The sequence below is a fragment of the Aythya marila genome, assembly GCF_965140915.1.
Source record: "Aythya marila genome assembly, chromosome: 3".
Classification (NCBI taxonomy): Eukaryota; Metazoa; Chordata; class Aves; order Anseriformes; family Anatidae; genus Aythya; species Aythya marila.
In genome coordinates, this window is record NC_139044.1 from 82,611,307 (window position 1) to 82,639,048 (window position 27,742).

Consider the following 27,742-nt stretch of genomic DNA (forward strand, 5'->3'; position numbering starts at 1 on the left):
TGTTATAAACTACAACAATCTTTAATGTTGGCTGTAAACTGCCACCGACAGAAGCTTTACTAAGAAATGAAAGAGATTATCCTGCATATAGCGAAGATACCATGTACCCCATCATAGTGTCAGCATTTATTATTTTTTTTTTTTGTCTGGGATCAGTCTTTTGTTGAGGGCCGCCCTGGCTGCCCCAGCCTAGTAGAACTGCTCTTTCTCTCCCTTGGCAACTTCCACCGGCACCAGCTTCTCCCTGCGCTGGCCCACCCAGCACAGCGGGGTCTTCGCGTATTTCCTGGAGAAGAAAAGGAAAACTCGAGACAAATTACAAATTAACACTTAGTGCAGGGGGCAGAGCGTTCGCCCACCGCCTCGGGCTCGGCTGTCGGTCAGGACAGCAGCCCTCCAAAGCCCACAAAACCCCACAACAAAACCCCACAGCAGCCACGGCCCCCAGGCCCTGGCTCCGGGCCGCCCGCCCGCCAGGCGGCGCTGCCGCCTTCGCTCCGGCCCTGGGGCGACGCCGCCGGGAGGCCCGGCCAGGAAAGGCCCCGGCTCCGGGCCTGCTTCGGGGGGGCGGCCCTGGGGTATGGGGGGGTTCCCTGAGGAGCCGGGCCGGCCCCCCCATCAATGTTTTTAACTTGTAGTTTCTCTAGCTTTTTGTGCTGGAGACTTCTGAGGCTAGTCCAAAAAAGCAGGGCGTATAGGAGAGTGCTGCGTTTTAAACAGCGGGGATGTGTCATCTTGTCTTAATGTATTTTAATGGTTAAAAGCAACTGGAAAGGATGAGGGCAGCACCACACAGATAATAAAAATTGCTGGTTAATTTAGGGTTGGTGACACCTGCATTTGGAGGTGGTGAGTGCTGCTGCTGTTGAACATAAACGAGTGGAGTCAGGTCACACAAAAATAGCCAGAGTGGGTCGTGCGGAGAGGCACCCGGCACCCATCGCCACCACCCTCTCACTGCTGGTACCCTTTTCATTTGGAGAGGTGGGGACACAAAACACGCAGGAAGGACTCTTACTGTCCAGAGCCACAGGGCTCAGTAAACACACAAAAAACTCCCCATCTAAAACAGCTGTCAAAACTCACATGGTGTCTTGAAGTACTGGACATACGGTCTCTCTCCTTCCCTTTTCCTGCCCACAAGCTGAGACACACAGCCCAAAGAGGAGAGCAGCATCCCCTTCCCTCTAGGAATGCCAGTCAGCAAACGTGCTGTGGATTCAAGCACTCAGTAGTGATGCTGGAAACCACCATCACTTTGGGGTTGGTCCTTCAGTAACAGTAAAATGTTTGGCCACAGAGATCAGCGTGTGTAAGCTTGAGCCTTGGGAGAACGTGATTTTACCCAAAATACTAACTTGTTTTCCTGTTAGTGCACAGCACTGAGAGGCTTTGTCTCCCTGACACCACAAGGACACAGACATGCTTGGTACTTACTCTTTAGCTAGTTCCATGGATATTTGCTCCAAAGAGCATCCTTTTGTCTCTGGTATAAACACAATAACAAAAGCCAGGGATGCTAGGCTCATTACTGTGTAAATGAAACACACCCAGGACAAGCCAATAAGCTCTATAAAGGAAGAAAAAAAAATATTTAATTTTCAATTATTTTTTTTTCCTGCTGCCATAATTGTTTAGGACACAGCCCCTAAATCACAGGGGAAGTTAGAAAGAAGTTGGGCCCTCTCTTGTCCCTTTTATTTGTGCCAGGGTATAATTTGAAAAAGAAAAATTCTTTTGCTTTTTCTAATAGTCCTTATGAAAGAAAACTGAGGAGCCCACACTGACCCATTTAGCATAAACCCATTGATTTATTTTGTTTGCTGTCACTTTGGATGAAAACTGAGCAGCCATTGTTGCTGTTTCATGTGAGGGCACCAGGGGTCACAAGCGCCTTGAAATTCCACCCGTGTCTGGTTTTGTTGCAAATTCTTTCATGGAGCAAAAAGAGCATTTTTTCACACTGCAGCAGTTGTCTCCAGTTAATCCTCCAGGCCTGTCAGTTCCCAGGATTTCCACTGCAAGCAGTGGGTTCTGCATCAGTGGGTTCTTCGGCTTTGTGGCCGAAGACTTAACACCTAATGGGGCCAGCCAAGGACTCATGGGTTTTTGGGTCTATGGGAGCAGACGTCCTCAGCCTGAAGGGATGGACTTGGCTGCCACTGTCATGTACTTGGACAGTCCAGTGTGTGTAGGCTGCTGCAGCTCCCTTAGTTTTCTCCCCTGCTAACACTAAGCCAGAAAATTGAGACATTCTCCAGTTGTGCCATGCGCTAAAAAATGCAGCTGAAGCTGCTCTTCTAGTCAGTGTCTTCCACATCGTGTACCTGCTGACCACAATAACTACCACCTAAATTTGCTTGAAGACAGAATTTCCAATTCTGCCTTTCTGCTACAGACTAGGAACTTATATTAGCTTGAAGTTACACTTTCATAAATCCAGATTAGATCCAGCTAAGCCAGCGGAGTTACTGTAGATTTACATTCATTGTAACTGAGACCAGAGCAACAGCTAGGTGTACATTAACAAGCAGTGCTGCATGACAGGAGGGGACCTTCAGGTCAAACAGCTGATGCTAAGGACACCAGGTGTGCACTGTCTTTTTTCTGGGGATGTTTCCTTAGCTCTGGTCTGACCCAAGGACTGAACAAGTGTTGGCAACTGGAGAGCATTCACGGTTCATTTTCCAGCTTGATTTTGTCCAAAAGCAGTTCAGGGCTGCTCTGCGATGCAAACCAAAGTGTGGGGAGTGGGGACAGCTGAAAGATTTGCTTCTGAGGGGGACCATGGATCTAGCTAAATTACTAGAGTAGACACGGTGAATTTGACCTGGCATATTTTGTCCTAATTTTTATCAAGAAAGAAATTATCTTTCTCTCAAAAAATGCCAATATGAAGCCTATTTTAGTCATAGATCACAGTATTAAATAATCCATTGCAAAATATACATACCAGGGTGAAATCACCTTGTGGGTCTGATAACAATTGCTTGTCTGCCTCTGCCTCTGTTGCTGAGTAACACAGAGCTAAAGAAAACCTGGAAATTCAGTGCCCTTATCTATTTTGACTTTCATCACATTTTCTTCAGAGTTACATTGAAAACCAAAATTTGCAAAACTAGAAAACACTATTTGCCAATCAATGAATTTCAAAGCTGGCATTTAACCTTTTTCCCTGTTTATCTTTAGTTTATAAATTATTCCATGGTAGTCTGCTTTCTCAAATTAAAACACCAAACATTTTTACCTTTCCCCCGGTGGGGGGGGGCGGGGGGGGGGAACAAAACTCTGATCCAAAAAGCTGTGATGGATCTGAACCGGCAGAACTTCCACTGACTTCAGAAGGAGCAGGACTAAATCCTAAATATTGTGTATTTTCAATTTAGTAATGAAATGTTGTTTTTAAATGTTGGGGTTCCCAGCCCACAGGGCTGATCCTCCAGGTGCTCTGACAGCATTAGTCCCTGTCATGATCCCTTCCTCTCCCTGCACCCTTAGAAGCCCTGGCACAGATGCATGGCAAGCACACAAGGTATAAGGAAGCCAAGCAGTCCAGAGCTGCTTGCCAGTCTAGCCACACACACCACAGGGGGGTGAAGGGGAGAAGGGGCTTCCACTAATCACGACTGCACTGCTGTAGGGTCCACGGGAGAGGCAGAATTGGTAGCACAGACTCGGTAAGGTGTAGAGGAGGCAGTGAAGTGATACCAACAAATGGCACCTGAGCGGGTCTCTGCATGTAGCCCCCGGGACACCGTGGCTGCAATTTTAGCAGTGCTGTTTGCATAGGGGAGATTTGTCATGGACATGAAGAGAATGTCAGCTCAGGAGGACACAGAGAAATCTTACCAGTGACAGTCAAAAACGTCAAGGAGATGAGGAGGTTTATTCCCCAGTTCATGCTGGATGTCAAAGCCATGGCCCGTCCTCTGATCCCGCCAGGGAAAATTTCACTCAGGACCAGCCAAGACACTGAAATGGAAGAAAAAGTATAAAATATCTTGAAAAGGATGGCTTTCCTTGCTGTACATTCAGGTGGGTTCAGATGGAGCTGCCTGGCAGGATAAGGCGGTTTTGGGGAAGTGTGAGTGGGCCCAGCCCCCTGAGGCCCACCCTGAGCAGTGCCAGCACCAGGACATCGATCGTCCCCTTCCAGCACGGACCTAACCCGGGAAATGTGAAAGGCCTGCGGGAGGTGAGCCTTGACAGCACATCTGCAGATGAAAGGGAGTGCCAGCTGAATAACTCTCCAGTGACATAATGCTGATGGGGCTGAGGCAGCAAACCAAAGTACTCCTGGGCCTCTGAGCAGTGCTGGCTGTTTATGCCACCTTATAAATCAACCCACCGTGCCAAGGCATGTCTGCTGTTCCAGCTCTCTGCTACATATTAATGGGATCTCTGAGGGATAAATGAAGACAGAGGTCTTGAGTTTTGGCTCCTTCATGTCACACCACACCACAGGTGACCTCAGTGCTGGTGTTTCTAGTCCACAAAAGCAAATTTGGTCACGTAGAACTGGCTGGGTAGCCACCTTGACAACAAGAGCAAGAAAAAAAAAAAAAAAAGACCCCACATTTCTACACTATTCCTGGTTATTAGGACAAAGAAACCAACCAACACATCTCCTCTAATTCATAAACACAATTAATTAGCAAGAAGTTGCTCTGTGGAGAGGTAGTGGGCTAGCAGACAACCAGCACATTAGCAAAGAAGTGCATGTGGATGAACTGCGTCTTCAGGCCCTTGGGCATTATAGATCAGTCCTGTGTGATACTGTTTCAGCAAGATAAGTGTTCATGCAAGATAACAGATGGGAGGTTCCTCAGGACGCGTGCACTGGGCAGTGAAGTTACACTGTAAAACTGGACCCTGTATGGCCATCTGTCATGTTGCATTATCCCTTCGGGGGCATATAGGGTTCCTGTGTGACTGTACTGGTGAGGGTAAGAAAGAAAAAATCCTGTGGAAGGAGACTATAAAGGACTGACTGAAATGGGAGAAAAAAAAAAAATCCACTTGACTGCTCTTGAGTCAACAGAGCAGATTCAAGCAATCTCAGCTCTAGATCTCTTTGCACCACAGACTCAAATTCAACAATAGTTTTTGGAGCTGACCCAGGGTTTTTGTTTCTTTGTTTCTTTGTTTCTTTCTTTGTTGTTTTTGTTTCCTCTTTTTTTCTTTATAATGAGGTTCCCTCCCACACTGGGAGACCTGGCAATGTGGTGATGTTAGTCCAGAAGTAGGAGTGAGAGTCAAGACCGCAGTGCGTGCCAGCCTGATGCTGTTGCACATAGCCCAGTGGCACGCAGTCATCACACACAAATAGCTGTAGAGAGGTCTCTTTTTATCTGACTTGGATCACAGCAAATTTAATACACTTGCTGCTAACAAGGCAGACTTTCCACTAAATAAATGCTTTAGACATATTCTGTGTTGTCTCTACACAGGATGGAAAAAGGAAAGTAAAAGAAAAAGAAAAGAAGAAGTAAAACTGGCTTCAGGAGGTATTCTTCAGTGTCAGGCCAGCTAGTCCTGTTCCTGGGGACAGCATGTGGCTGAAATATATGACACTGCAACATCTCCAATACCACACACTTTTGCAAGGACAGACTGGCCCTTTCAGGATAAATCTGATTTGTCTAAGGGGTTGAAACACAGTGTTTTCCTGTTAACAAACCCAAATACTTGAGCGTCTGCATCAGCCAGAGTAGTGTTTAGCTGCTATTATTTCAACCAGCTATGTAGTCCAGACAGACCTCGCCAACGTACCAGGTCTGTTCTTTATGTCTGCTAATGGTATCTGCTTCCTCTGGCATGCCCCTGACCTCTGCTTGCCTGGCTAAGAGTGGAAAGGATTTTTCCCCCCAAAGAAATAGCAGTTGTAGAAATCTGACACTTATTACATTATGTTTATCCCTTTTCCCAAGCTGAGGCAGTGATAACGATCGATTCTTTGCTTTTAGCACCTCTCTGGGATTGTTTTTATTATCTGTACCATTGCCAAAAAGCAGCAGCTGCTGTAGGTACAGAAGGGATGTGGCTTTCTCTTGGGAAGCCAGGAACTAGGCTCAGGCTCCCATTCACAATGACTGCTGCTACCCTGTGCACGCTGTCCTGCGGAAATTTAACCTGCATGCTCCCAAAGTCACTGCAAGGAGAACTAGGTGCTCCACCTCCACCAACCTAAGCAGCTACATTTTACAGGGGAAAACAGCCCAACCTTGAAAACAGGGTCCAAATAATGTCCTGCTACCACTGCAACCGCCTCTCTGTCTGCTGTGTAATCTAATATTATTGCAGAAGCACTGCAGGAGCAGCCACACTGCACACACGCGATAGTTTACGGTGTCTGCTTTGGCAGCCCTTGGCTGCTGTTCATGGAATGCATGGGGGAAGAGCTGGTGCCTTCCAATTCAGGTGGGGGTAAGAAATGAGGCTAAGGGCTCAGCATCAGACCCTGTGCTAATTTCAACACCCACTGGATCTGTTCGGGCAGTGGCTGCAGGTAGCACTCACCCTTACTGATGTGTAGGGAATCGTGTGTTGACAGCAGTTAAGAGAAATTGTACAGCTGAACCATCTTTTATTATGGCAAAATCTGGAGAAGAAAAGCCACCCACTGCATACACAGATGTAGTTAATTGAAAGAAAATTTTGCTCTGGATCAGAAAGTGGTCAACTGTTTGAGTAAGTATTACAGAAACTCGATGCACTGAAATACCTTGCCCAGATAAGGAAGAGCAGAGGATTCAGGTATACCAACAAACACTTGGCCAGGAGAGTGACATTCACCTCTAAACAAAGTCAAGGGGACACTAAAGGAATAAGGAGCCGAAGTAGTTCAAGATGTAACTCTCCCAAAGATGCTCTGTAATATTGCTCTCCAATACTTAAGGGGGGCCTTCAGGAAAGCTGGGGAGGGACTCTGTTTCAGGGAATATAGTGATAGGACAACCAGCAATGGCTTTAAACTGAAAGAGGGTAGATTTAGATTAGATATGAAGAAGAAATTCTTTACTCTGAGGGTGGTGAGTCACTGGCACAGGCTGCTCAGAGAAGCTGTGGATGCCCCATCCCTGGAGGTGTTCAAGGCCAGGCTGGATGGGGCTTTGGGCAACCTGGTCTGGTGGGAGGTGTCCCTGGAACTAGATAGTCTTTAAGGTCCCTTCCAGCCCAAACCATTCTGTGATTCTATAATTCTATGAATATTGACTATACCATTTCAAATCCAGTATTGTTGTAGGAATGGAAGATCAAAGACTCTACCATAATATTTTGTTTCAAAAAGGGAACGGTATTAGAATCAGCATGATCTCTGTAAGTAAATTAACAGGACAGTAAGGGTAACTGCTGTAGTGACAGTATGGAGAATGCTTAAGTTACCTGATTAGAAGCTTAATAGATATATACAACCAAATAAAAGAAATAGCACAGCACAGTTAAAAAATTCAATGAATCAGCAACTGAGTGATTCATTGCATTTAACAAGACACAAACCAAGAGAAGCTAAGTGGTTTGAGCAGGGACATTTGTTAGATGGGAGGATGTACTTCTTCAGCCAATGCATATTTCAACTCTAGAGCTCACCTTCACAGGATGCTTCAGATGTGAAAAGCAGTAATGAGATAAAATGATGAAACGTTGGATGTTAAAACATTATTTCTCTGTATGTGTGGAAAAGGATCCAGCAAGGACTATTAAACAACAATAGAAAAAAATCTCAACATTTTTCTTGAAGTCCGTTAACTAGCCAGAAGGACACGCTGTGCATGCAACATGTGCTTTCCCTCATGTCTTTTCTCTCAACATCTGCTACTGGCTACTGTTGGAGACAGGGTAACAGATTGGGTGGCCTTTTTCTTTGAGCCAAAATGGGCAATTTAATGAGCTTTATATTTGGGTCTTAAGGAAAGAGGTACCTCAAACCTTCGTGTGATCTCTTCTTTATTCTATCTATGCAGTAAATAAAATAATAATAATAATAATAATAATAATAATAATAATAATAATAATAATAATAATAATAATAATAATAATAATAATAATAATAATAACAATAAATCACAGACATATCACAGAAGCAGAAACATCTGAGAACATCTGAGAAATACTGTGAGCTTGAGGGTACTCAACATTCAAGTAAGGTACATGAATGAAAAATGTCCTTGTTTTGACCTCATTCCTGCCAGGAGGCAGAAGCAAATTGGAAGCTGCTCAGCAGCTCTCATTAATGAAATATTAGATTCTCTTGCTATTCATTTGCTGCTCAGCATTTTTTTCCTTTCCTGTACCTGTATTGTGTGAGAGCAAGTTCCTTGTGGTGAGATTTAGAAGCTGCTGTTAGAATAGTTGAAAGAATTCAAGTTGCTGAGGTACAAACTCTGGGAAGAGATTAAGTGGGTTTATGGCTTAGGAAAGAAGTAGGTAAAAGTACGTAGTATGTAAGTCTTCGAAAGGAGAGGACTGGGTTGTTAGCAACAAGAGGTCCAAGGGAAGACGAGGAAGGGATTATCCCACCAGCAATGCAGGCAGACCCTCTAAGAACACATAACAAATTAATAAACCTGAGAAAGGATGCAAGCAAGCAACTGTAAAGCTGCCACAAGAAGAAGGAATGCAAAGGACATGGCTTCACCGAGGCCACGTTTTTTTTTCCAGGCTTATTGCACACACACACCGGATTTTTCAAGTACTTGGTTTCTGGACTGAAATTCTGCCCACAGTTTTTTTGCCAGAGGCCAAAGCAAACAATCCCAACCGGCCTTAAAAATCAATGCCTCCATTTAATAAAAGCCATTTGTCTCTCTGGCACTGCCAGAGAGATGTGAGAGTGAAGTGGCTACTCAAAGTTAGTAACTGATGGATATGGAGAGAATGCAAGCCTGCATTACTTCAGAGAGCAGGTGAGTGGCCAGCAGAGGGTTTGCTTGCTTGCAGAGGGTTAAGTCAGATCTCAGGTCGTATGTGTGCACATGAAAAGGAGCTCAAGGCTTCTACTGCTGAGAGATAAGGGGCTCGGCAGAAGCCTCAGCTGACCTCATGCCTCTGGCTCTATCTGACAACAAGTACCTCACCCTATGGCTTTTGAGGTGCTTGAAAGTTTGATTATTGCTCCTCTCTGAGCAGCTTTACAACTCTGGTTGCAAGATGCCTGACACCACGGATGATCCAAAAGGAGCTGATGTGGTGTGGCAATGCTTACGTTTTTTTTTTTTTTTTTCTGGTATACTACATTTTTGTTTCTAATGGTTAACCCTTTAGGCTGACTCCCTGAAGTAACACATGTTAAGACAAGTGGGATTTCATCCTTTTATCTCCAAGGATGCAGTAAAGTACATAAAAATAGTTATCCACAGTTCAAACTATTTGCATCACTAGCAGTCAGGCCGAACACTTGCATGTGCCTCTTCTAAGAAGCCTCACGGCAGGACAGGGAATTCACCCTTCACTTATGACTCCTCCAGTTCATGTTCAAGCCACAGGAAGGTTTTGGGGGAAGAGGCCTCATTTGTGAGACCAATGCACTGCCTCCTTCCACTCTTGTCTGGGCCATTTGAAGAGGAGGGCAGTGAGATGTGCATCATTTCTGATTTTCCCCAGGCATCCTTCCCCCAAAACCTCTTTTTCAATAGTTCAATATATTCTTAAGTCTATTTGCAGTGACCTTCAATTACTGTCCACCTACTTTCATGTTGAAAGAATGGACACGAACAAGAAGTTTTCTTGTATCGGTGATTCCCACATGAATGATTGCTGGGCAAGAACTGAGAGAAGTATAAAGATGTAGGAGTAACAGAATTGTCTTAGTGAAGGTGATTTGGGGTCCATCTTGCCCAACAACAGCACTCAGCAGCAAATATATCAGAAGCAATATCAGAAGCACTCATCATTAGTGTAGATAGATAAAAATATATTAATCTTCACCTCTTTTCAGGTCCCCTAACAGAAGCTGATTTAAACTGATACACAAGATGACAATTCTGTTTGCAAATGGATTTCACAGCCACTGTCTCTGTCTCTCATCCGCTGTTGTGTAGGCACTCATCCATCAAGACAGAACAACTTTCAGGGCAAGCAGAAGGGAAAGAAGAGAGAGAAAAAGGGAAAAATGAAAACAGGCCTTCAAGGGAGAACATGCTTGACTACATAAATCACATATTGTCATTCAAAATGGCCTTTTAATTAAAACCTGCAGTGTGTATTGCTGTTTGTAGGTGTTTATTTGTTCAGAATATTGAATCTAGGATAATCCTCTCAGGCATTTGCCGAGGAATGACTGCGGAAGCCAGAGGCTCTAATCCACGAGGAAATCGTGCATGAATTAGTTCTGATTATAACATGTTTCACTTCTAAAAAGTATGGAGATGAGAAACTACTCATTTGGGGTGGGGTAAATGAACCTGTTTTTCCAGTATCAAGGGCCCATGTGGGGCCTCGAGGGGGTGCACAACAGAAAAGAGCTGTTGGGACACTGCAACTAGGGGCAATGTAAGCCTTTACTCTTGCAAAATAGAGATTTGTGCACATACTCCAGAAAGTTCCAACTGGAAAGGGTAAATAGCCTTGTAAAACAGCAATTTATTTAGTGAGAGGACTGCTGTCATCCATTTTTTTTAGATCCATTTAAGTCCCTCACTGTTCGCTGCTGCTCAAGCTTTGCTTTGGTTTGTGCTGGCAGGAGGTGGCAAGGAGGTGGTTTCACCCACCCACCACAAGGTGTCTTTCAGTTCAACTTCATTCATAAGAGCACAATTTTCTATGCTTGGAGTTGATTTTTGAAGGCAACAGAAAATGGGTGCCTCTTTGTGTCCCCCTTCTCTCTAAGAAAATCTTCCTGGTTTTCCTCCCAGAGCTCAGTGTGACACGGGAACTCAAGTGCCTAAGCAAAAAAACATCACCTAACTTCATGCAATGACTTTCCTACCTGGCCAACCCCTCCGCACTTTGGCTGCCAATCTCCACCTTCCCCAGCAGTGCCAGTAAGCTACATGATTGCATGTTTTTAACTTTCCAATATATATATATATAGATAATTTAAAAGGCTTGTTTTAGTTTGATGATCTCTACAAGTGAAATGAAATGCTGTCTTGGCACTTGAAGTCCTCTAACAGTTCTAGTTTTTGCATGAAGCTGGTCAAAAATCAGGTTTCCTCTAAAAAAAATTCCTCCAAGCCCTCTCTCCAAAAGTAAGCTGGTGTTATGAAACTCGACATATGTCCTATAAACTTTTTCACAGATCTCATTGTCACAGTGCTCTTCCCTGCAAGAACATGCTCAAGGAAAATTACTATAAAATCCTTCATTATCTTTGATATGATTATCAAAGGCCACTATTATTTACCGAATGCTTAAATGTAACACTTGACCTACAACATGAGAAGGGCAAATTCGGCTCATGATAGGCAGCCTCGATTAGCATATGAAAGCAAATACAAGATGGTATGCGAGATCCACTTGACAATGAACCACTTTGCTGAAGAAAATGCCCCTGTGGAACAAACAGGGATTGTTAGGTTCAATTACTGGTTAGTATCACAACAATACTCATTATGTGATTTTTTAAAGTGGGTCTTCTTGAAGTAGAGCACTTCATTTTAGCCAGAAGCTACTAACTAATCTGAATTGAAAAGGTATTTCATAAGTATAGCTAATTTTATGCACTGAAGCCACTCCTCTTAAGTCAAGTAGTTCCTTTGTGTCAATAGGCTTATTAGCATACAGCCATTAGCAGAGATGTATCTGTATAATCAGAGCACCAAGATCAGAATATTGGCTCCAATCACTGTTTAAGTCCGGCAGAGTATGCCAAAAGCCAGGGAGCCATCCACCTTTCCAGATAGTCCTCCCAGGGCCAGATTTTGTGCTCAGCACGGGCAGGTTGGAGCCCTGTCATTACGGAGGCATAGGAAGTCTCGGTGTTGAACAAGGCTACTCTGCTTCTTGCAAAATGGAGCTCTGAAATAATTAGGGAGAAAACTCTTGCTGGCATTTCCATGTCTCATCACTGCAAAAACATCTTTGTCTTATTTTTTACACTTAAAAAAGCCTCCCAAATCTGTAGATCCTATCAAGTTAGATAAGAGTAACCTATTTGGCTGATACTTTAGAGGACATCTCCTACAAGTTGAAATCCTACCACTCAGCATCCAACTATCCAAAAATATCTTAAACTGGGTCGCGTTTCACTTCTACTAATCATACCATGAAAACACAAACTGATTCCTGAGTGAAGTGACTTGCTAACAAGTGGCTCCAGATAAACCTTGTCCAGGACAAGGCGATAGGACGAGTGGACAATTCACAATCCTTTCTTTATTCTTCATTTTGTTGTGCCTTGTCTTTCTGCTGCAGCTTAGTGCAGACAGTGTGTGAAATAAAGGCCACACAAGGCACCATTTGAATAGCCCGGGAATAATGAGCCAGATAAATGCCAGAAGTGTCATATTCAAACCACATGTATGCATGCATCCAGTGATGATTCAGCACAAATGCAAAGTACTAGGAGTCTTGTCTTAAAATAAAGAATCCAAGATCATTTTTAATTAGCAAAAATAAGACTTTCTGTAGTGATTTGCAGTGAAACATGCCCATTTCCCAGGCTTATTTTTCTGGTTCAGATCCAAGAAAGCATTTAAGCACTTGTGTATTTTGAGCACTTAATTTAATCCCCACCACTATCTCCTTTTCCAGAGTAAACCACAGAACAGTATAAAATTGATGCTGCTCATTTATACGAAATTTAAGGCCAGGCCAGAGCTGCTCTGCAAACTGTAGAAGCTCGAAAATAAAGCATTGCAAACAACTGTCATGCAAGGCATTGCCGAGCATGAATGCCTGTTAACATCAAATTTATGTGCACTATAAACTAATACAATAACCACATGTTTTGTAGAAGCCTGAAATATTGTTCTAATGGCAGAAATATTGATGTGAATTCTAGTCGTCCCTATCTTTTACCAGTGCTTTCCATGTTAGTGTAAGGCCATATGGCTTAGAAAGCAGAAGGACAAAAAACTAAATCCACTGACAGAATTTCCATACTGACAGTTCTCTTTCCCATAAGGTTTTCCAGTTTCTGGTAGGGCATTTGATGACCAAGAGTAGGTCCAGGAGCATTTTGTTGCAGAGAAAAAACAGTCCTATGTGGTCTGGCTCAAATGGGTGACAGGAGATATGACCTCTGGGATCAAGTACCTGGGCTGTTCAGTGTCATATGTGAAACCAGCTTTTTCTAGGTTTCTTACAGATGCATTTAGTGACTGAAGAGAAAGACATAGAAAATGTTCTGCATTTAACCATGCTAATGAATCATTCTTTACCTCAGGTAGCCAATTAATCTATGAATCACAGTGGCAAAGTCCAGTGGACTATGTTTGCTTTCAGCATGATTCTCTGGGCTTTCAGAAAATGTTCCAGGTCTGTGTTTTGGCTTGCTTAATCTGATAAAATGCATAAAGAAAGACTGCCACATAAGATTGCATTAGGAGAGTGATAGGTTGAAAAAGGGACTTGGTTCCTTCATCACCTCCACAGATTTCACTTTTCTTGCAAACCCTTGAATTTTCATCATTCTTCCACCTTCCCTACTGTCCCCAACACAGGTATAAAATTTTGCATTTGGATGACGTCAACAACTCACAACAAAATATAGACACAACAGGCAGTTTTCACATGGGAAAGCCATCGCAAATTCTAATTTAGCTTCCTGATCGCCCTAAGCCCCCTCAGTAGCCACTGAGGAAAGGAGGGCTGCTCCAAATGGCAGGTCAGATAGCAGGGCTCTGAAAGCCCCCATAAGTGGGGAGAATATTTCCTTCTGTTGATTTTCTGAGGAGCCTGTCTCTCACATTGGTTAAATGTGTAAGTCTAAGCGTGTTGAAACATATGTTCCATTTTAGGTAAAAATTAGCTCAGTTTTAAAGCATCCATTCAAGCTGATATAAATTTAACTCCGATATACTCAGTACGTCAAATCTGCCCAGATTTAAACTAGGAACAGGCATCTGTCGATCCGAATTAGGATTTAATCAGTAAATATTTGCTTCTATGATTTGTCCTCAACGGGGGCTTGTCTTCGCTGCTGTCCCCATGTGAATTTTGTTCCTCATGGGGCTGACAGCCCCACACAGAGAGCTGCCACTGCAATGAGATGGTGCATCTCAGCAGGGCTTGCCAGAAAGCGTGGTCACTGCTCCCTCTTAGCGAGGGGCACACGTCAGGGGACATGAAATCACAGTCCCTCCTATGGGAGGAATTTCATTAGTGTTAAACTAGGAACCCAAGGGTATCTTGGTGGCTTGCCATCTTTCCCCGCCCTAGGATCACATGGGTGCTCAAACCCTGGTCCCACACATCTCATATTTAACTTATTCCACTCTTTAACAGGTCTTAATCAATACCATAGTACTGCTAGTCCTATTAGCACGTACTTACAGGAGCTGTGCTTTGATGGGACTATAAGAGAGATGCAGAAAAGCAAGGTTTCCGTAAGTTCTAAATCCTCCCCCATGAGTCTATTATGCATTTATTTGTCCATCACAAAACTATATATATATATTTAGATTTTATGTCTATCTAGATGGATATATGTGTCATTTTTTTTTTATGCCAAGCCCCATTCCTCCAGATGCAGGCACTGATCCCTGCTGGGAGTGTGGCATCCACAGCTCTGTGTGTGTTGGGTGGTCTTTCAGTGTTCAGGGTCAGGGCATCCCAGCAGCTCTGAGAAGTCTCCCAGAAGAGGATCCTGTGATGGCCTCCAAGAGAACTGCTCTGAGAGTTCAGCCTCTGGTTACAGAGAGCTGCACAAAGCTGCCTGCTGCTCAGGGACATGCAGTAACACATCATTTTCTGCCATGGGTCCACAAAGGGATAAATACCTATGGACTTCATGCAGGTTTTGAGGATGGCTTCTGTCAAAAAAAAATGCCCCTCAGTCCTACGTGTAAAGTACTTTCACTGATTTCCGCACTCTCAGCATGAACGTCAGGGATGTCAGCGGAGCTGATGCAATTTGCACCAGCAGATTATCCTGACATTTGTTGGCCAGCTGCCTAAACAACTTTGCAGTTGTACAGAAATGTGTTCTAAGGACTGACAGAGGAGGAAGAAAAAGCTCTTTTGAACAAGGCACCAATGCCATAGACTCAATCCAGATGCATGCATTCAACATCCCTCTCTCAATAAGTGTTCCCCATTCCATGGTAAAAAAAAAATCCCTGTGATCTGCATGGATCTCTTCCCTTGAACTGCATGCAGGACTCCTGTGTTATATGTGAAGAGATACCTGAGATTTGTAAAGAAACCACTGGGAGGTCCTGTTTTGCTCTTATATTTTTTCTGCTAGAACAAATTCAAGCCTGAGAAACAAAAGCCCTTTGGGTCCAGTCTGTGTTAGTGCTGAGTGAGTTCCTTCCAGGCCTTGGACTTGTTGGAGCCCCTCTGATATTTGTTGGATGGAGAGGATTAGTTCCAGAGCACACTGCATTCCTGTATTAATGCGCTACATCTCTCTTTCACCAGCTTATTGGTGAGGTCACCCAGTGCCAAAACCCTGGGCTTATGCTTGCAAAGACCTCCATGGATATATAGGAAAACATGGAAGCAAGTTGTCCATGCATGAGTGATATTTAGCTTTTGATCCTAATGATGCAAAAGGAGCAGATCATCTGACACCCAAATCTGAATTTTCATTGAGTCACTGAGGGAAGCATCAGGGTTCTGGCCACCTGCTCTGTTTCGGAAAGGCTGAAGGTGCCCTACAGTTCTTAAGCAAGAAAACTCTCTTGCATATGCTCCATCTGACTCCAAGAGTCCCACATTTACAGCCTTATTTTGGAAAATAAGTCTGATACTCCAGGAGTTTGGCTCTCCTGGTTTCTGCATTTTGGTATGTTCCACCATACAGTGGTGATCCATGAAGGAGGTGACACTTCTTTATAAGAAAGGACCCCTATTTTTGCCCTCCCCCCAAGTGTTTTGAACAGAGAACCTGCAAATGAGATGCTCTGCAACTATTTCAGTTAATTCTGTGCCATTTAGTGAATGGTTATATGTGGGCCCGGCCCTGACTAGAAGAATTTCTCTGTGTTTTCTTTATGTTAAACAAATTTTCAGGGCCACACCTAGCTTCAGTGACGCATTGGTGATCTACTTCCACACTGCACTCATGCCATTTGCCTGCACTCACTGCTCCCTGTGCAAGGCATGGCAAGGCTGTTTCTGTGAGGCTGAGACTTCTTGTGGCCCCAGCAAGCCTCTTTGCAAACACTCACTGGATGCAGCACAGAGCCCTCATTGTGTTCCTCGCCCTCCACGTAGCAGCCAGATTGAGATTTCTCATGGGCTCCACAGATATCTTTCCCTACTGAGAAAAATTCATCCTCGTGTCACTTTTCTGATATAAAGCAAAGGTAACTCAAGACAAAGATGTGTGTCAAGTGAGTCCCCTGTGCTAGTAGCTGCCTGGAGGTGCTCCTGCAAACACCACTGGAGAAACAGCATGTGCTGTTCTGGAGCATGATGCAATACTCATTTGTTGCACCTACAAAACGTCCTTATGATGGCGTGAAATTGAGTGCGAACAAGCAGTTGGATCGCATTTCATCAAACATAATTAATCCATAACAGAGCAACAGAAATGCTCCTTTTATCTTGCCTAGGGGTTGCTGATATAAACACAGAGCACCCCTGAATCAAAAAAGTAACTAAACAGATGCTCACCTGCCTGTGAATTCTTTTGTAATGCAGAAATGGCTTTTATTGCTCATGGCCTGTTTTTGAGCACTCATCAGCTTGCTGCATGAGTGCTTTGATAAATGGCAATAAATATATTTAGCATATCTTTGGTTCATTAAAAAATTTATCTACTTAATGTAATTTGGAAGCAAAGGAGGAATCATGGAAAAATGCAACATTTACGAATGCCAGCTGTGCAAATCTGGATTGCAACTAGCTCTTTGGCTAGAATCCCCCCCAAAAAAAGGAAAGAAAATAAAAGGAAAAAAATAATTTATAAAAAGAGCTCAGATTGCAAGCTCTGCCCTATGAAGAGTGTGCCATTTACCTAATGGTGCTGCACAGGCTCTCCTTTATCCCTGCAAAACATCAGACAGGAAGGACTCAAAATAAAGTGGCTGAATTTGTTCCAAAAGTGGCCCAGCGGAGAAGAGGGGAAGAACAAGAACCTCTCTGCAGTTTGTCCAGAAGAGCCTGATGGGACCTTTAGATCACAAACAGACACATCCCCAACACTGCTGCCACCTGAGCCAGCAGAACAGGCAGATGTAGTGCAGAGCAGGAGACATGAGCACTGAAAATACAACTGTGCTTGGTTTCAGTGCTTCTGTCCCCAGGCACTGCCTGGCCGTGGTGGGCGGTGAGCGCTGGAAGCAGCGCTGTAACCCCGATGCCTCGTCTCTCTGCAGAGCAGACAATGGCAACTGGTCTGGTCCAGACCACAGACCAGATTTAGAGATGAATAACATAAACATGTTAAAACTGTTTACTTTATATAGGCGAAGGGGCCCACTTATTCTTTACACTAAGAAAGGCACACTGAGGATAAGAAATCTAAGCTTTTAAAATACATTCAAGGATTTGGACTCCAAGCAACAGATGTTGAAGGCTGAATATGAGAAACAAACCAAAACCTCCTTCCCAACCCAGACTGTCCAACCACAAGAGATCCTTTGCATATTCCAACAACTTCTTGATTTTCTTAACCTCGTGTTTTCTATGCATTGCCAGTTTTAAATGAATACTGTATTTTTAAATTTAGGGAATTGTCTTGCAAGTGTGTGTTTGTGTTTTGAAATACCTGTATTTCTCCTGGCCCCGGCCTTCACTTCCTATGCAGATGCACCATGGCTTAATTGCACATGATTTTAACAAGCTGCAGCCGAGATGGTGCCTGTTTTTCCCCATTTGCCATTTGAGACTTTCTTGACTTGTGCTCTCAGTCAAGAAAGATTTCAGAGAACAAACACGGGCCTCAAAGACTTCTCAGATTAGCATGGCACACACCTTGGTTTCCATAGCCCCCAAGGAAGCAGGCATTGTTATCACTAGCGTCACATCGGGCCTGCCCAAATGACCAGGAGCACATTTACGGCCAGGTCAACAGGAAAGCTGATTTCAGCAAGAGCCCAAAACTTCAGTCCAAACCTGAAGCAGTGCTCCTGCCCTGAGGGTCATTAACTGTGCTTTTGAAACACCCAAGGAAAAGCTAATGTAATATTTTCTTTTCAGGGCTGCACCCCTAGTTTTGGACTTGTGTCACTGAAAGCAGAATCTAGCCCCAAGATGGTCTGCAAGGGAGGAAACAATGCTGCAATAACACAGCCGAGCTTGCTGCCCTGGCAATGGATGTTTATCTCACGCAGCTCTCCCAGTGAGCAATGTTTAAAATAAATACTGCAGGGTAGAGTTGCTGTTAGTGCAATTGTTGGGCTTTATTCTTGTGGAAGCTTTTTATCATAATAGTGCAGCAGGAGTACAGTGTGTTTGCAAGTCAAGTTTGAGCCAGGGCACAAGAGCACATGAAGTCAGTTAATAAATAATGGACTCTGTGCAGGTGCTTTTTGCAATGTGGCTTAAAAAATCAACCCCTTCAAAGTAAATTAATATGCAAGTCCTATTAAAGCAAAACAAGACAAAACAAAATGAAGGGATTTAGTTCCTAGTGCCTGGGAACGGCAGAAATGTTCTCCTCAGGAGAAGTGTCTCCTCGACAAGTGTGACAGCATCTGCAACAGTGCCTCCATTGCACAGCGACTCTCCTTCATGTTCTTCCATTTCATAGAAGCACAGGTAGTGATGATGACGACGATACTTAAGTTTGCTCATGAACTATGATGCTTTATATTCCCTAACTGTATCTGAAGGCTGTTATACAGCCAGGGGGCCAGATCCTCAACAGGACTCAGGCACGCTGCCATTCTGTGGATTTAATGGTGTTTTATCATGCAGAGGTCAAGAGCTCATCATAATCTTGGATTTATGGGTTAGCAGCAGCAAATGCCTACATCTTCACCTTCCCTGTGTAACAACACTACAGAACACGAAGAGGAAAAATACGCAGGAGCCCTGTAACTTTGCTGGACAAAGCTCACACCAGTTTCTGACTTCACGGGAGGTGAACAGTTAATTTCACTGAACTGAAGGGAGATAAGACCATTGACCTTAAATGGGCAGGACCTCTTCCCAAAAAATACACCTTGGGCCCACCAGGACAGTCTGTGATAATGCTGATGCGTATTAGCAGAAAACACTGTCATCCCAGCACTTAATTCACTGTTAAGTAAATCATTACAAAGAATTAGAAAAAAAAAAAAAAAAAAGAAATACTTACTTGGTCCAAGACCTATGGAAAAGGCAGCAACATAAACAAGCAGGCTGGCCAGTGAGAGCCATTTCAGGACAACGGGAACCTCCCCACTTTCTGTGTGAGATCCCATCATGCTTTTGCCTTCTGCCAGGGTAGTCCTGTTCAGTTCTCCTGTCCTGGCAACATCAGGGTTTCTCTGTGTGTCAAAGGAGAGTCTTTCTGGTGAAGCCATACTAGAGAAGAGGTCCTTGAGACTCCCATTGGTGACACCAGTGAGGTTTCCTGGTCTCTGGAGGTAGGAATCCTCTGGAGACTGGCTTCTACAGACATTGGTGAAGTTCACGTGTATGTTGTGGTTCACTAAGCCCATTGTGACCAATGATACTGCCATAACAGAAGAGCCAATACACAGAAAAGTTTTACTTCCAACTTGATCCACAAAAAACGTGGCTGGGACTGTGCTGACCACTTTAACCACTCCAACTCCAGTAGAAGCCAAACTGGCGGCCTCATTGCTCTGGAACCCAACTGACTTCAAAACAGTTGATGCATAGAATAAAATGTTGGGTTGCCCGGTTGTTTGCACAAAAAAGACTAGTGTGAGCCCCACCAACATTCGCGCCCTCATGTTGTTCTTTGAACGAAACAGGTCCAAGAAACTATACTGATGTTCGTCTTTCAGGGAAGACTTGATCAAAGTGAGTTCTTTAGTAGCATCTGAAGTTTCCCGTAGTCTCTCCAGTATTTTTCTTGCGGCTTCATCATTATTTTTCATGACAAGAAACCGAGGACTTGGAGGAAGAAAATACATTGCAATAGCCTGCAAGGCACCTAATGGAATCACAAGGCCAAACATATACTTCCAGCCGTGAGATACGCTGGCAAATGCATAGTTTGAAATATAGGCAAAGAGAATGCCTATCACAATCATGAGTTCATTCAATGATACAAGAAGGCCTCTTCTGTGCTGTGGGGCAATCTCGGCAATATATACACATGTCGCAATTGATGATAATGATATGGAAATACCTATGGCAATCCGTCCCACAATAAGTATCCCATACGATTCATAGGGTAGTAAAATCAGACTTCCCAACACAAGTAAAGAAGATGCAATAATTATTGCAAACCTCCTTCCAAATCTGTCTATCAGGAATCCACCCGTAAGGGATGCAAATAAGGCGCCAAAAAGAAGGGAACTTACAACAATTTCCTGCTCTTTGCAAGAGAGTGCTAATATGCTGCTCATCTGAAGAAGTGCTCCAGAGATAAGGCCTAACTCATAACCCATCAGAAGTCCACTTACAGCAGCAATGGCAGAAGATAGAAATGTAAATGTTCCACAGCCTGAAATAAGAGAGAAAAAGAAATTGATAGCATGATTTCTGCAACATTCTGACAACCAGTAATAAGGTTTTTTGGTATACCAGCCCTAACAATGTTTCATTGCTTTTAGGCAGAAGTTAGGTACATACAAACCCAGCAGCAGTGGCTATATACAATGCTGTTTTTTAAAAGAGTATATATATATATACATATATATATATATATATTAGTATTAGTATTATTAGTATTAGTATTAGTATTATAATTAGTATTAGTATTAGTATTAGTATATTAGTATTAGTATATTAGTATTAGTATTATAATATATATATATTAGTATTAGTAATATTAATAATTATTATAATTATTAGTATTTATATATAAAAAATACATTTATATAATGTTTAGTTCATGTGATTGCATATCATAATAATTAATGTTTTTAGTTTCCTCATCTTCCTAAACAAAAGTCAATAGGATTTTGGTTGGGCCCTAAATAATTAGATCTTTTACTGCAGAATATTATTGCAAAAGGCAGTATTGACAGTGTAACCTTCTGGTAAGAAAGCAATTTTTACCTTGAGGCATTCTCAGGGTTTTTCATGTAATGAGTTGCGGGACTCTTGTCCACCCAACCAGTCTACTATGGGCAATGAAAGCAATAATTTTCCAGCCAAATTGCTTCAACCTTGATTTCAATCAGTAGTATAATAACCCCTCACCACTTACTTTGCTTCATCTGAAGATGCCATGATGGCTGCTGGTACCAGTGATTTCTTTTTCTTTGCCGTATTAAAACATATGCACTGACAAACAGGCTGATCCAGACAGCCAAGATATTTGAGGGAAACAAATCTTTGAGGTACAAATTTCTGAACTATCTGGGCTTTGCTCATCACTAATCTCAGATTTTTTGGAATATCAGGATCAGATATTTTGCATAGTTTAGGTCAGCCACAATGTCAGGAATAAAAAACAGATGGTGAAAACCTAAACCAAATGGAGATTATATGCCTTTGAACGTCCACTTTAAAATAAATTCATTTTATGCAACTATGATACATTGTTTGTTGTTACAAGATAGATTTAACTGATCCTGTTCTACTAACTGTGAAGCCTTTTGCACCCTAAACTTTGAGGAATATTTAGTTTGTTATTGTTGGTCTTGTTCATTCTCCCAGTGTGATTTTCCTCTCACCATGATGTTGGCTGCATCACAGCTAGGAGAAGAGTAAACTGACTTCTGATTTCCTGCTTAGCTGGAGAGATAGCATGTGTCTGAAGAGAGGTAGCTTTTGCAGCATAACAGAGTCCATACTTCAGTCAATTCTCCTGCAGCAAGTATTTTCCAGCTTGGCTGGAAAGTGGTATACAGCCCAACAGAAAATTAAGCATAGACTGTTTATTTTCAGTTTATTTTTCTAAGGCATTAAGGCTCTCTGATCATGCTGACTGCCTGAAAGTACCTTGCCAGTAACTTTTGAGCACATTGGCGAGGATCAGTCCCATTTAAGAGAGGATATTGCATTTCTGAAGAAAACCAGTCAAGGGGAGGCAGAGAGCGGCCTAGCAGGATATCTGTACTACTAAAACAAACAATGCCAGAGCCCAGGTCCCGACCCTGGAAGGGAGCCATGTATCCAACTGCATTGTTGGCATGGTGTCTGGCATGATTTTGCCCCGTGCCACCTCGCGCTCTGCTGACAATTCCTGGACACGGCCTGGCTGGTGGCACAAGGCCACCATCACACCCTGCAGCCAGCCCACAGGAGGCCAGGTTATTTCGGAAGGCAGCAGAGCTTAGCTGTGTGGGCATAAGCCATCCCTCCAGGGTCAGAGGATATGTGTAAGCCCATTAAAGACGGGTATTGCCTATCAGCTCTCCTGCTTGGCCCTCGGTTTGCTCTCTTTGAGCTAGGCAGCAGCCCCATGTTATTGAGCACCCCCAGTACGCATCAGCCCACACTGCCCCTTGCCCTAGGCTGGCAGGCAGGCCACAGATGGCAAGAGACCTGTGAAAGACACATGGTTGTGTATGTGCCTGAGCATGGCACTTGTTTTAAACAGAGGTTAGTACATGGGTTATGGCAAGGTACACATGCAATATTTGTTTTATCATTGCAAAAACTAATTCTCCCTCCCCTTTCTATTTTTGACTTGCCTGGTTGCTGTGCATTACTAGCTCTGGAAAATGTACACTTCCAATAAACCCTGACCAAAAATCAGAGATGATGATACAACACTGTTGTATTACTTTTATCACAGTGTTCTGCCCAGACTTCTGCTCAGTGTTGATACCAGTGCTTGCTTGGATAGCCCTGCATTTTCATCATTGACACATTTAACCTAAGATTTTGGATTAATCTGTATATTATGAAGCCAAAAGAGACCATTGTAGTCATCTGGTCTGATACTCATGAACAGCACAACATAACCCTTTGGACACATTTAAATGTATTTTTATTTGAAATAGGTCATTAAAAATATTAAGCTTTGATTTAGAAAATGCTAGTGGTTGAAAACCAATGACTTTAAATCGTACATTGTGACAATGGTTAATTGCTTTTATTTCAAATTATCTATAATTTATTTCTGCATAACCTGATTTCTGCAGCCTTGACTTCCAGTCACCAGATCTCACTCTCCATTTGCCTGCATGTAACTTTGTTCACTGAGTACAAAATTATATCCTGTCATCAAGTCATCGCACAGATGTCTCCTGGATAAACTACTTAGCCTGTGAGTCTTTACAAGTTTACCAGTCCCTTAAGTATTCAAAGCTCTGTTCTCTGAACTCTCTCCAGATTATCAATTTTAATAAATTGGGAACTGGATCCAGTGCTGCTGTAGTGGTTGCACAGTGCCAAATGGGAGTTTTCAATTCTTGTCCTGCTCCTGGTGGAGATTTCGCTCAGTACCGATCAAATGATTGTCAGAGCAGTGTACAGGAGCTCACTTTCAGCTAGTTACTCTCCAGGACAACCCATTTCTTCTATGACCAAGTTCTTTCCAAGGATCTCAGTGTGTTTTCTTTGGATATGGCCTAACCGTTTACATCCTAACCAGGAATGAAAGTTACTTTGCGTTTGGCTGTGTTAAAACACATAGGGCGTGTTCAAGTTTCCTAACTGAGAGAAAGGCAGCATCTCTAGATTTTTTCTGTAACCATTTGCAGAAAATAGGTACTTCTAGATATTTGAAATGGGTCAGATGCCTATTTCTCTTCATTGACTATAAAAGGAATCTGTGTTGCTTGCTCAGATGCAGATGTCTAAAGTTAGCTGAGAGGAACCCCAGACATGATATTTGCTTGCAGGACAAGCCATCCTAAGTTCATTCAACCAGTAATATATCTCATTTATTAATCACCTATTACCTTTATCACCCTCAAATCCTCTAGGTAACTAAGAAAAATGTTAAATAACAATGGGACAAAAACTTTAAGGACACAGCCTGGGCTGTGTCTCCTATTTTTGCTCTGAGCTCTGTGTCCTGCACAGCTTTTAATTTTTTAAATGTGCAACTGCCAGTTTGGTATGGTTCCAGTTTCTTACTCAAAATGACAGTGGCAATTCAAATATCTTAAAGGAGTCTGCCACCAGCACTGTTCCTTATAACCCAGACTCTCCTCTCCCCAGCCCATTGTCCTTAGAGCAATGCAATGGAGGAGATTATTTATTTTTAATCAGAGAGACTCTACAAGCTGGGGGTGGAGCTTGGATACCTGGAATTTGCTAGGGTAGCACTCAAGGACATATATACTTTTTGCATCTCCAAGTGCAGCACCTTGACAGATGTCTTCATGTTTGTATTTTACTGGATCAGCTGGTACCCTTGTTGGTCTGCTGGTGACACATGCCCACAGTGGTATAGAAGTAGCTGCGGGCTGTATTTAAAGAGGACCCCTGAGTGGAAAGCAGGTTCTGCTGTAATACAGAGGGAGACAGATTTTCTTCCTGCAATGATAGAAACAGACTCAGCAGCCAACTTGTCATTCCCAGGCATTATTCTGCTGAGAAACAGTCTTATATCACTAGGAGGTTTTGCTGTAACTGGTGTACCTAAGACCTGCCTGCTCAAAACTGCCTGCTAAGTTAAGCCCTGAAAACTCTGCTCAGTTTTACTTTGTGGTCTTCCTCCAGACAAAGTTCTCTTTGACTTCAGCATGTTTTGCTTTAACAATTCAAGATAAAGCATACTGCAGTAGTTGTACTCACAGTCCTTTTAAGTGTCGTTTTTAATGAAGTTGCTGGCAGTTCAGATGCATTTAAAAAAAAAAAAAAAAGTTTCTTAAAATGTATATTCCTCTTATTTTTATGAGATGCCTGCAAAATACATGGCAGTATGCAACCCAAGGGAACAAACTATTTTAATGATGGCTTCCAGAGAAATTTCTCCTTCTGCCTGCAACAAACCCCATGGCTGACGAGTGCATGGCTGGTATGTGACAAGTGATTGGAAAGTCTATTATTTAGTTTCTCCATGTAAACAAAATGGTTTTTCATAACTGTTACTCAGGTCAAAAGCAGCACGACTTGGCAAACAAACTTATCTTCAAGAACGTTTGCTGGAAATGTTTATTCTTTGTTCCTGAAAAGGAGAGCAAGAGCAGTTGCAGTATAGCAGTGTACTGCTGATGGGACTGGATGGGGCCAAGCTAGTAAGGGTGTGCTCTTTTCTATTTATTTTCAAGAACATATTTGGGAAAATGCAGCCTTTCTGAAGGTGAAATACTTGGTCTGCACATGCGCTTCATGAGCATTACGGATAAATGATCTGTGCCAGGAAAGATTTGCAAGCAGTTCAAGCTGGGAAACAATGCTCTTTCCCCCTTTCATGTGCAGAAGAGCTGTGAGAGATGTCTGCTCTTTTCAAATCCTCATGACAGCATGATGTTCCACATCAGTCCAGATACTAAGGTTTCTTTGGTGCAGTTTTCCCTTTCCTTCTTTCAAGAGAACATGATGTATATAGAAAAACATACTGAGTTGGAGCAGGGGGAGATTACTTCTTTATGTAATCTGTGCAAATGCATCTATTTTACTAGGAGGGGAATTCACAATCTCTTCCTACATGGTGCCTTCTTCTGTTGACTTCAGAGTAACTTGAGGTGAGAAATGTCTCAAGTTGGAATGGAAAGACATTGTCTTTCAGGAAGAGAGAATATGTTTTTTAAATCCTTAGGGATTCTTTGATATATTTAGACATTTGGAAGGTGAAATCAAGCTCTGTCAATCCTTGGTTAATAAGCACAGGTGAGAAAATAATGATAAGTTGGGTTCACTGCATAGATTTGAATCTGCAACACAGATGATTATCCCATTTTCAGAATAGCTCTTTGACAAACATGACTCCTGCCATCCAAGTGTGAAAGGCCAACCCAAAGCAAACATTTTGTAAACGGAGCTAGAAAAAAAGGCAGAAGGAAACTAATGTATCACACATTCTCCTGCATCTAAATTCCTGCAATGGTGGGAGGTATTGTGTACTTTATGTACCATAAGTCTGATTAATGCATCGTGTAATATTGAGACTTCATGAAAAAAAATGTCCTGGAATTGATGGAAAGATAGGGCAATGCAGAGCCTGGGCAGAGCCAGCCAGGCCATCTCTCCACCTCTCAGCGCTCTGCCATGCATTTTCATTATGTCAACAGGCAGCCTGGCCCTTCATTAAATTAAATGGTTTCTAGGCTTTGTTTTGTTATTTTGCAGTAAGAATCAACAACTTCTCTTAATTCCTAACAATGTGACCGCATTTCTCAGGTTACGCTTTAATTTCTGAGGGTAAGGCCAAGTGTGTAGCTTGCACATACTCTTCTAATCGTAGCCGTCGCTTTGCTGCCTGTTTATTGTAACTGCCGTGTTTCCCTTTGATAACGCCATCCTGTAGCAATCTGCACTGCTCCCCCATACCCTTAGGTAATGTTAAATATGTCTGCACACCAACTGCCTTTCTGTTCTTCATTAACCTCTGCTTCCTCTGCTCCCAGGTGTCAGCAGATGTTTCTGGACTGATCGTTACTGCACTCTGACAAAGGATTTGTGCCTGTGCTATCTAAGCATGCACTGGTTAGTCAGTTCATTCATTTTTACGTGAACAAAACTTGCTCAGGACATCACAGTAATTTCTGGCTTGCAACAACGCTTTCCTGTTTGGGCACAGCTATCTTGTGGGTGAGAAATGTCACATTTGTGTGTCGTTTTCATTTGATCTTATTGCCAGTAGAAAGGACCCGAGATGCAAAACCGCACTGTAACTTAAAAACGCTGGCTGGGGGTGACAGCAAAAGTGAAGAGATATGAAATCTAGCTTTAGCACTCAAAAATCATTTCACAAGAAATTCTGCCATTGATCTCTCCATGTGTCAGCACAGAAACCCTGCTCCCTCATGAAGTGCTAGAGTAGAAGAGACAGCAGGGAGTCCCTGTGCCCCCACCCCAAAAATTTGCCCAGCATGAGCAGGTGCCCTGCTCACATGGCCTCCTTGGACTTCAGTCCCTAGGGCTGAATCGAGCACACAAGGGTTGGAGCACTGCTCTTATCCCAGGTGCGGCGGGTTCTCTGTTCAGGTGGCTGATCTGCGTGAAGGAAAGGATTTACACCACAGACAACCCACGCACGAAAGATGGGCCTTGAGGGAAAAGTATCACATCTGCCCTGATGCAAGACTAAAGCCGTCGTTCCCCTATTTGCCCTCTCGCTCTGTGGGAAACCGAGGCAGTGTGTATGCCCGCAGTCCCTGGGTCGTGCTATGTGGTTTTCCCACATCCACACCAGCTGCACGCTGCTGTTCGGTAGCACCCAGCCCCCGGCCCCACCACCTTACCTGCTGCAGCCGGCAGCTGGCGGAGGCGCCTGCTGCCTCTGCCGCCCTCCTCATCCTCCCCTGCTCCCATCTTCTGGCACTGCTGGCCCAGGTCCTCTGCACTCTGCCCGGGTACCATCGCCGCTCCAGCGCCCTGCTTCGCACCTTGGCCACGGGTCCCTCAGAGCACAGCCCTCCTGCCCCGGCCAGCCAGGGCAGCCCGGCTTATTTTCCTCATGGCAACAAGTTGCTGAAGCTGGCTGAAACCAAATGCGAAC

General features: G+C 43.3%; 1 protein-coding gene across 1 annotated transcript; it reads right to left on the bottom strand.

Annotated features, from left to right (window-relative positions):
* Nucleotides 1-27,742, bottom strand: SLC2A12 (solute carrier family 2 member 12). The gene is made up of 5 exons (XM_082757884.1): nt 27,486-27,742; nt 19,355-20,677; nt 3,850-3,972; nt 1,438-1,570; nt 1-286 (listed from the first exon to the last, which is right to left on the bottom strand). The coding sequence occupies exons 1-5, from the start codon at nt 27,601-27,603 to the stop codon at nt 190-192; spliced, it is 1,794 nt and encodes a 597-aa protein (XP_082614010.1). The 5' UTR covers nt 27,604-27,742; the 3' UTR covers nt 1-189.

Bases quoted from the DNA above. Each gene is read 5' to 3' on its own strand.
- SLC2A12 (XM_082757884.1), bottom strand. From the start codon at position 27,603: ATGGTACCCGGGCAGAGTGCAGAGGACCTGGGCCAGCAGTGCCAGAAG. The intron at 20,678-27,485 runs GTAAGGTGGTGG...CTCTTATTTCAG, and splicing joins CCAGCTGCCGGCTGCAGCAG to GCTGTGGAACATTTACATTT. The intron at 3,973-19,354 runs GTAAGTATTTCT...CTTCCATTTCAG, and splicing joins TTCCATAGGTCTTGGACCAA to TGTCTTGGCTGGTCCTGAGT.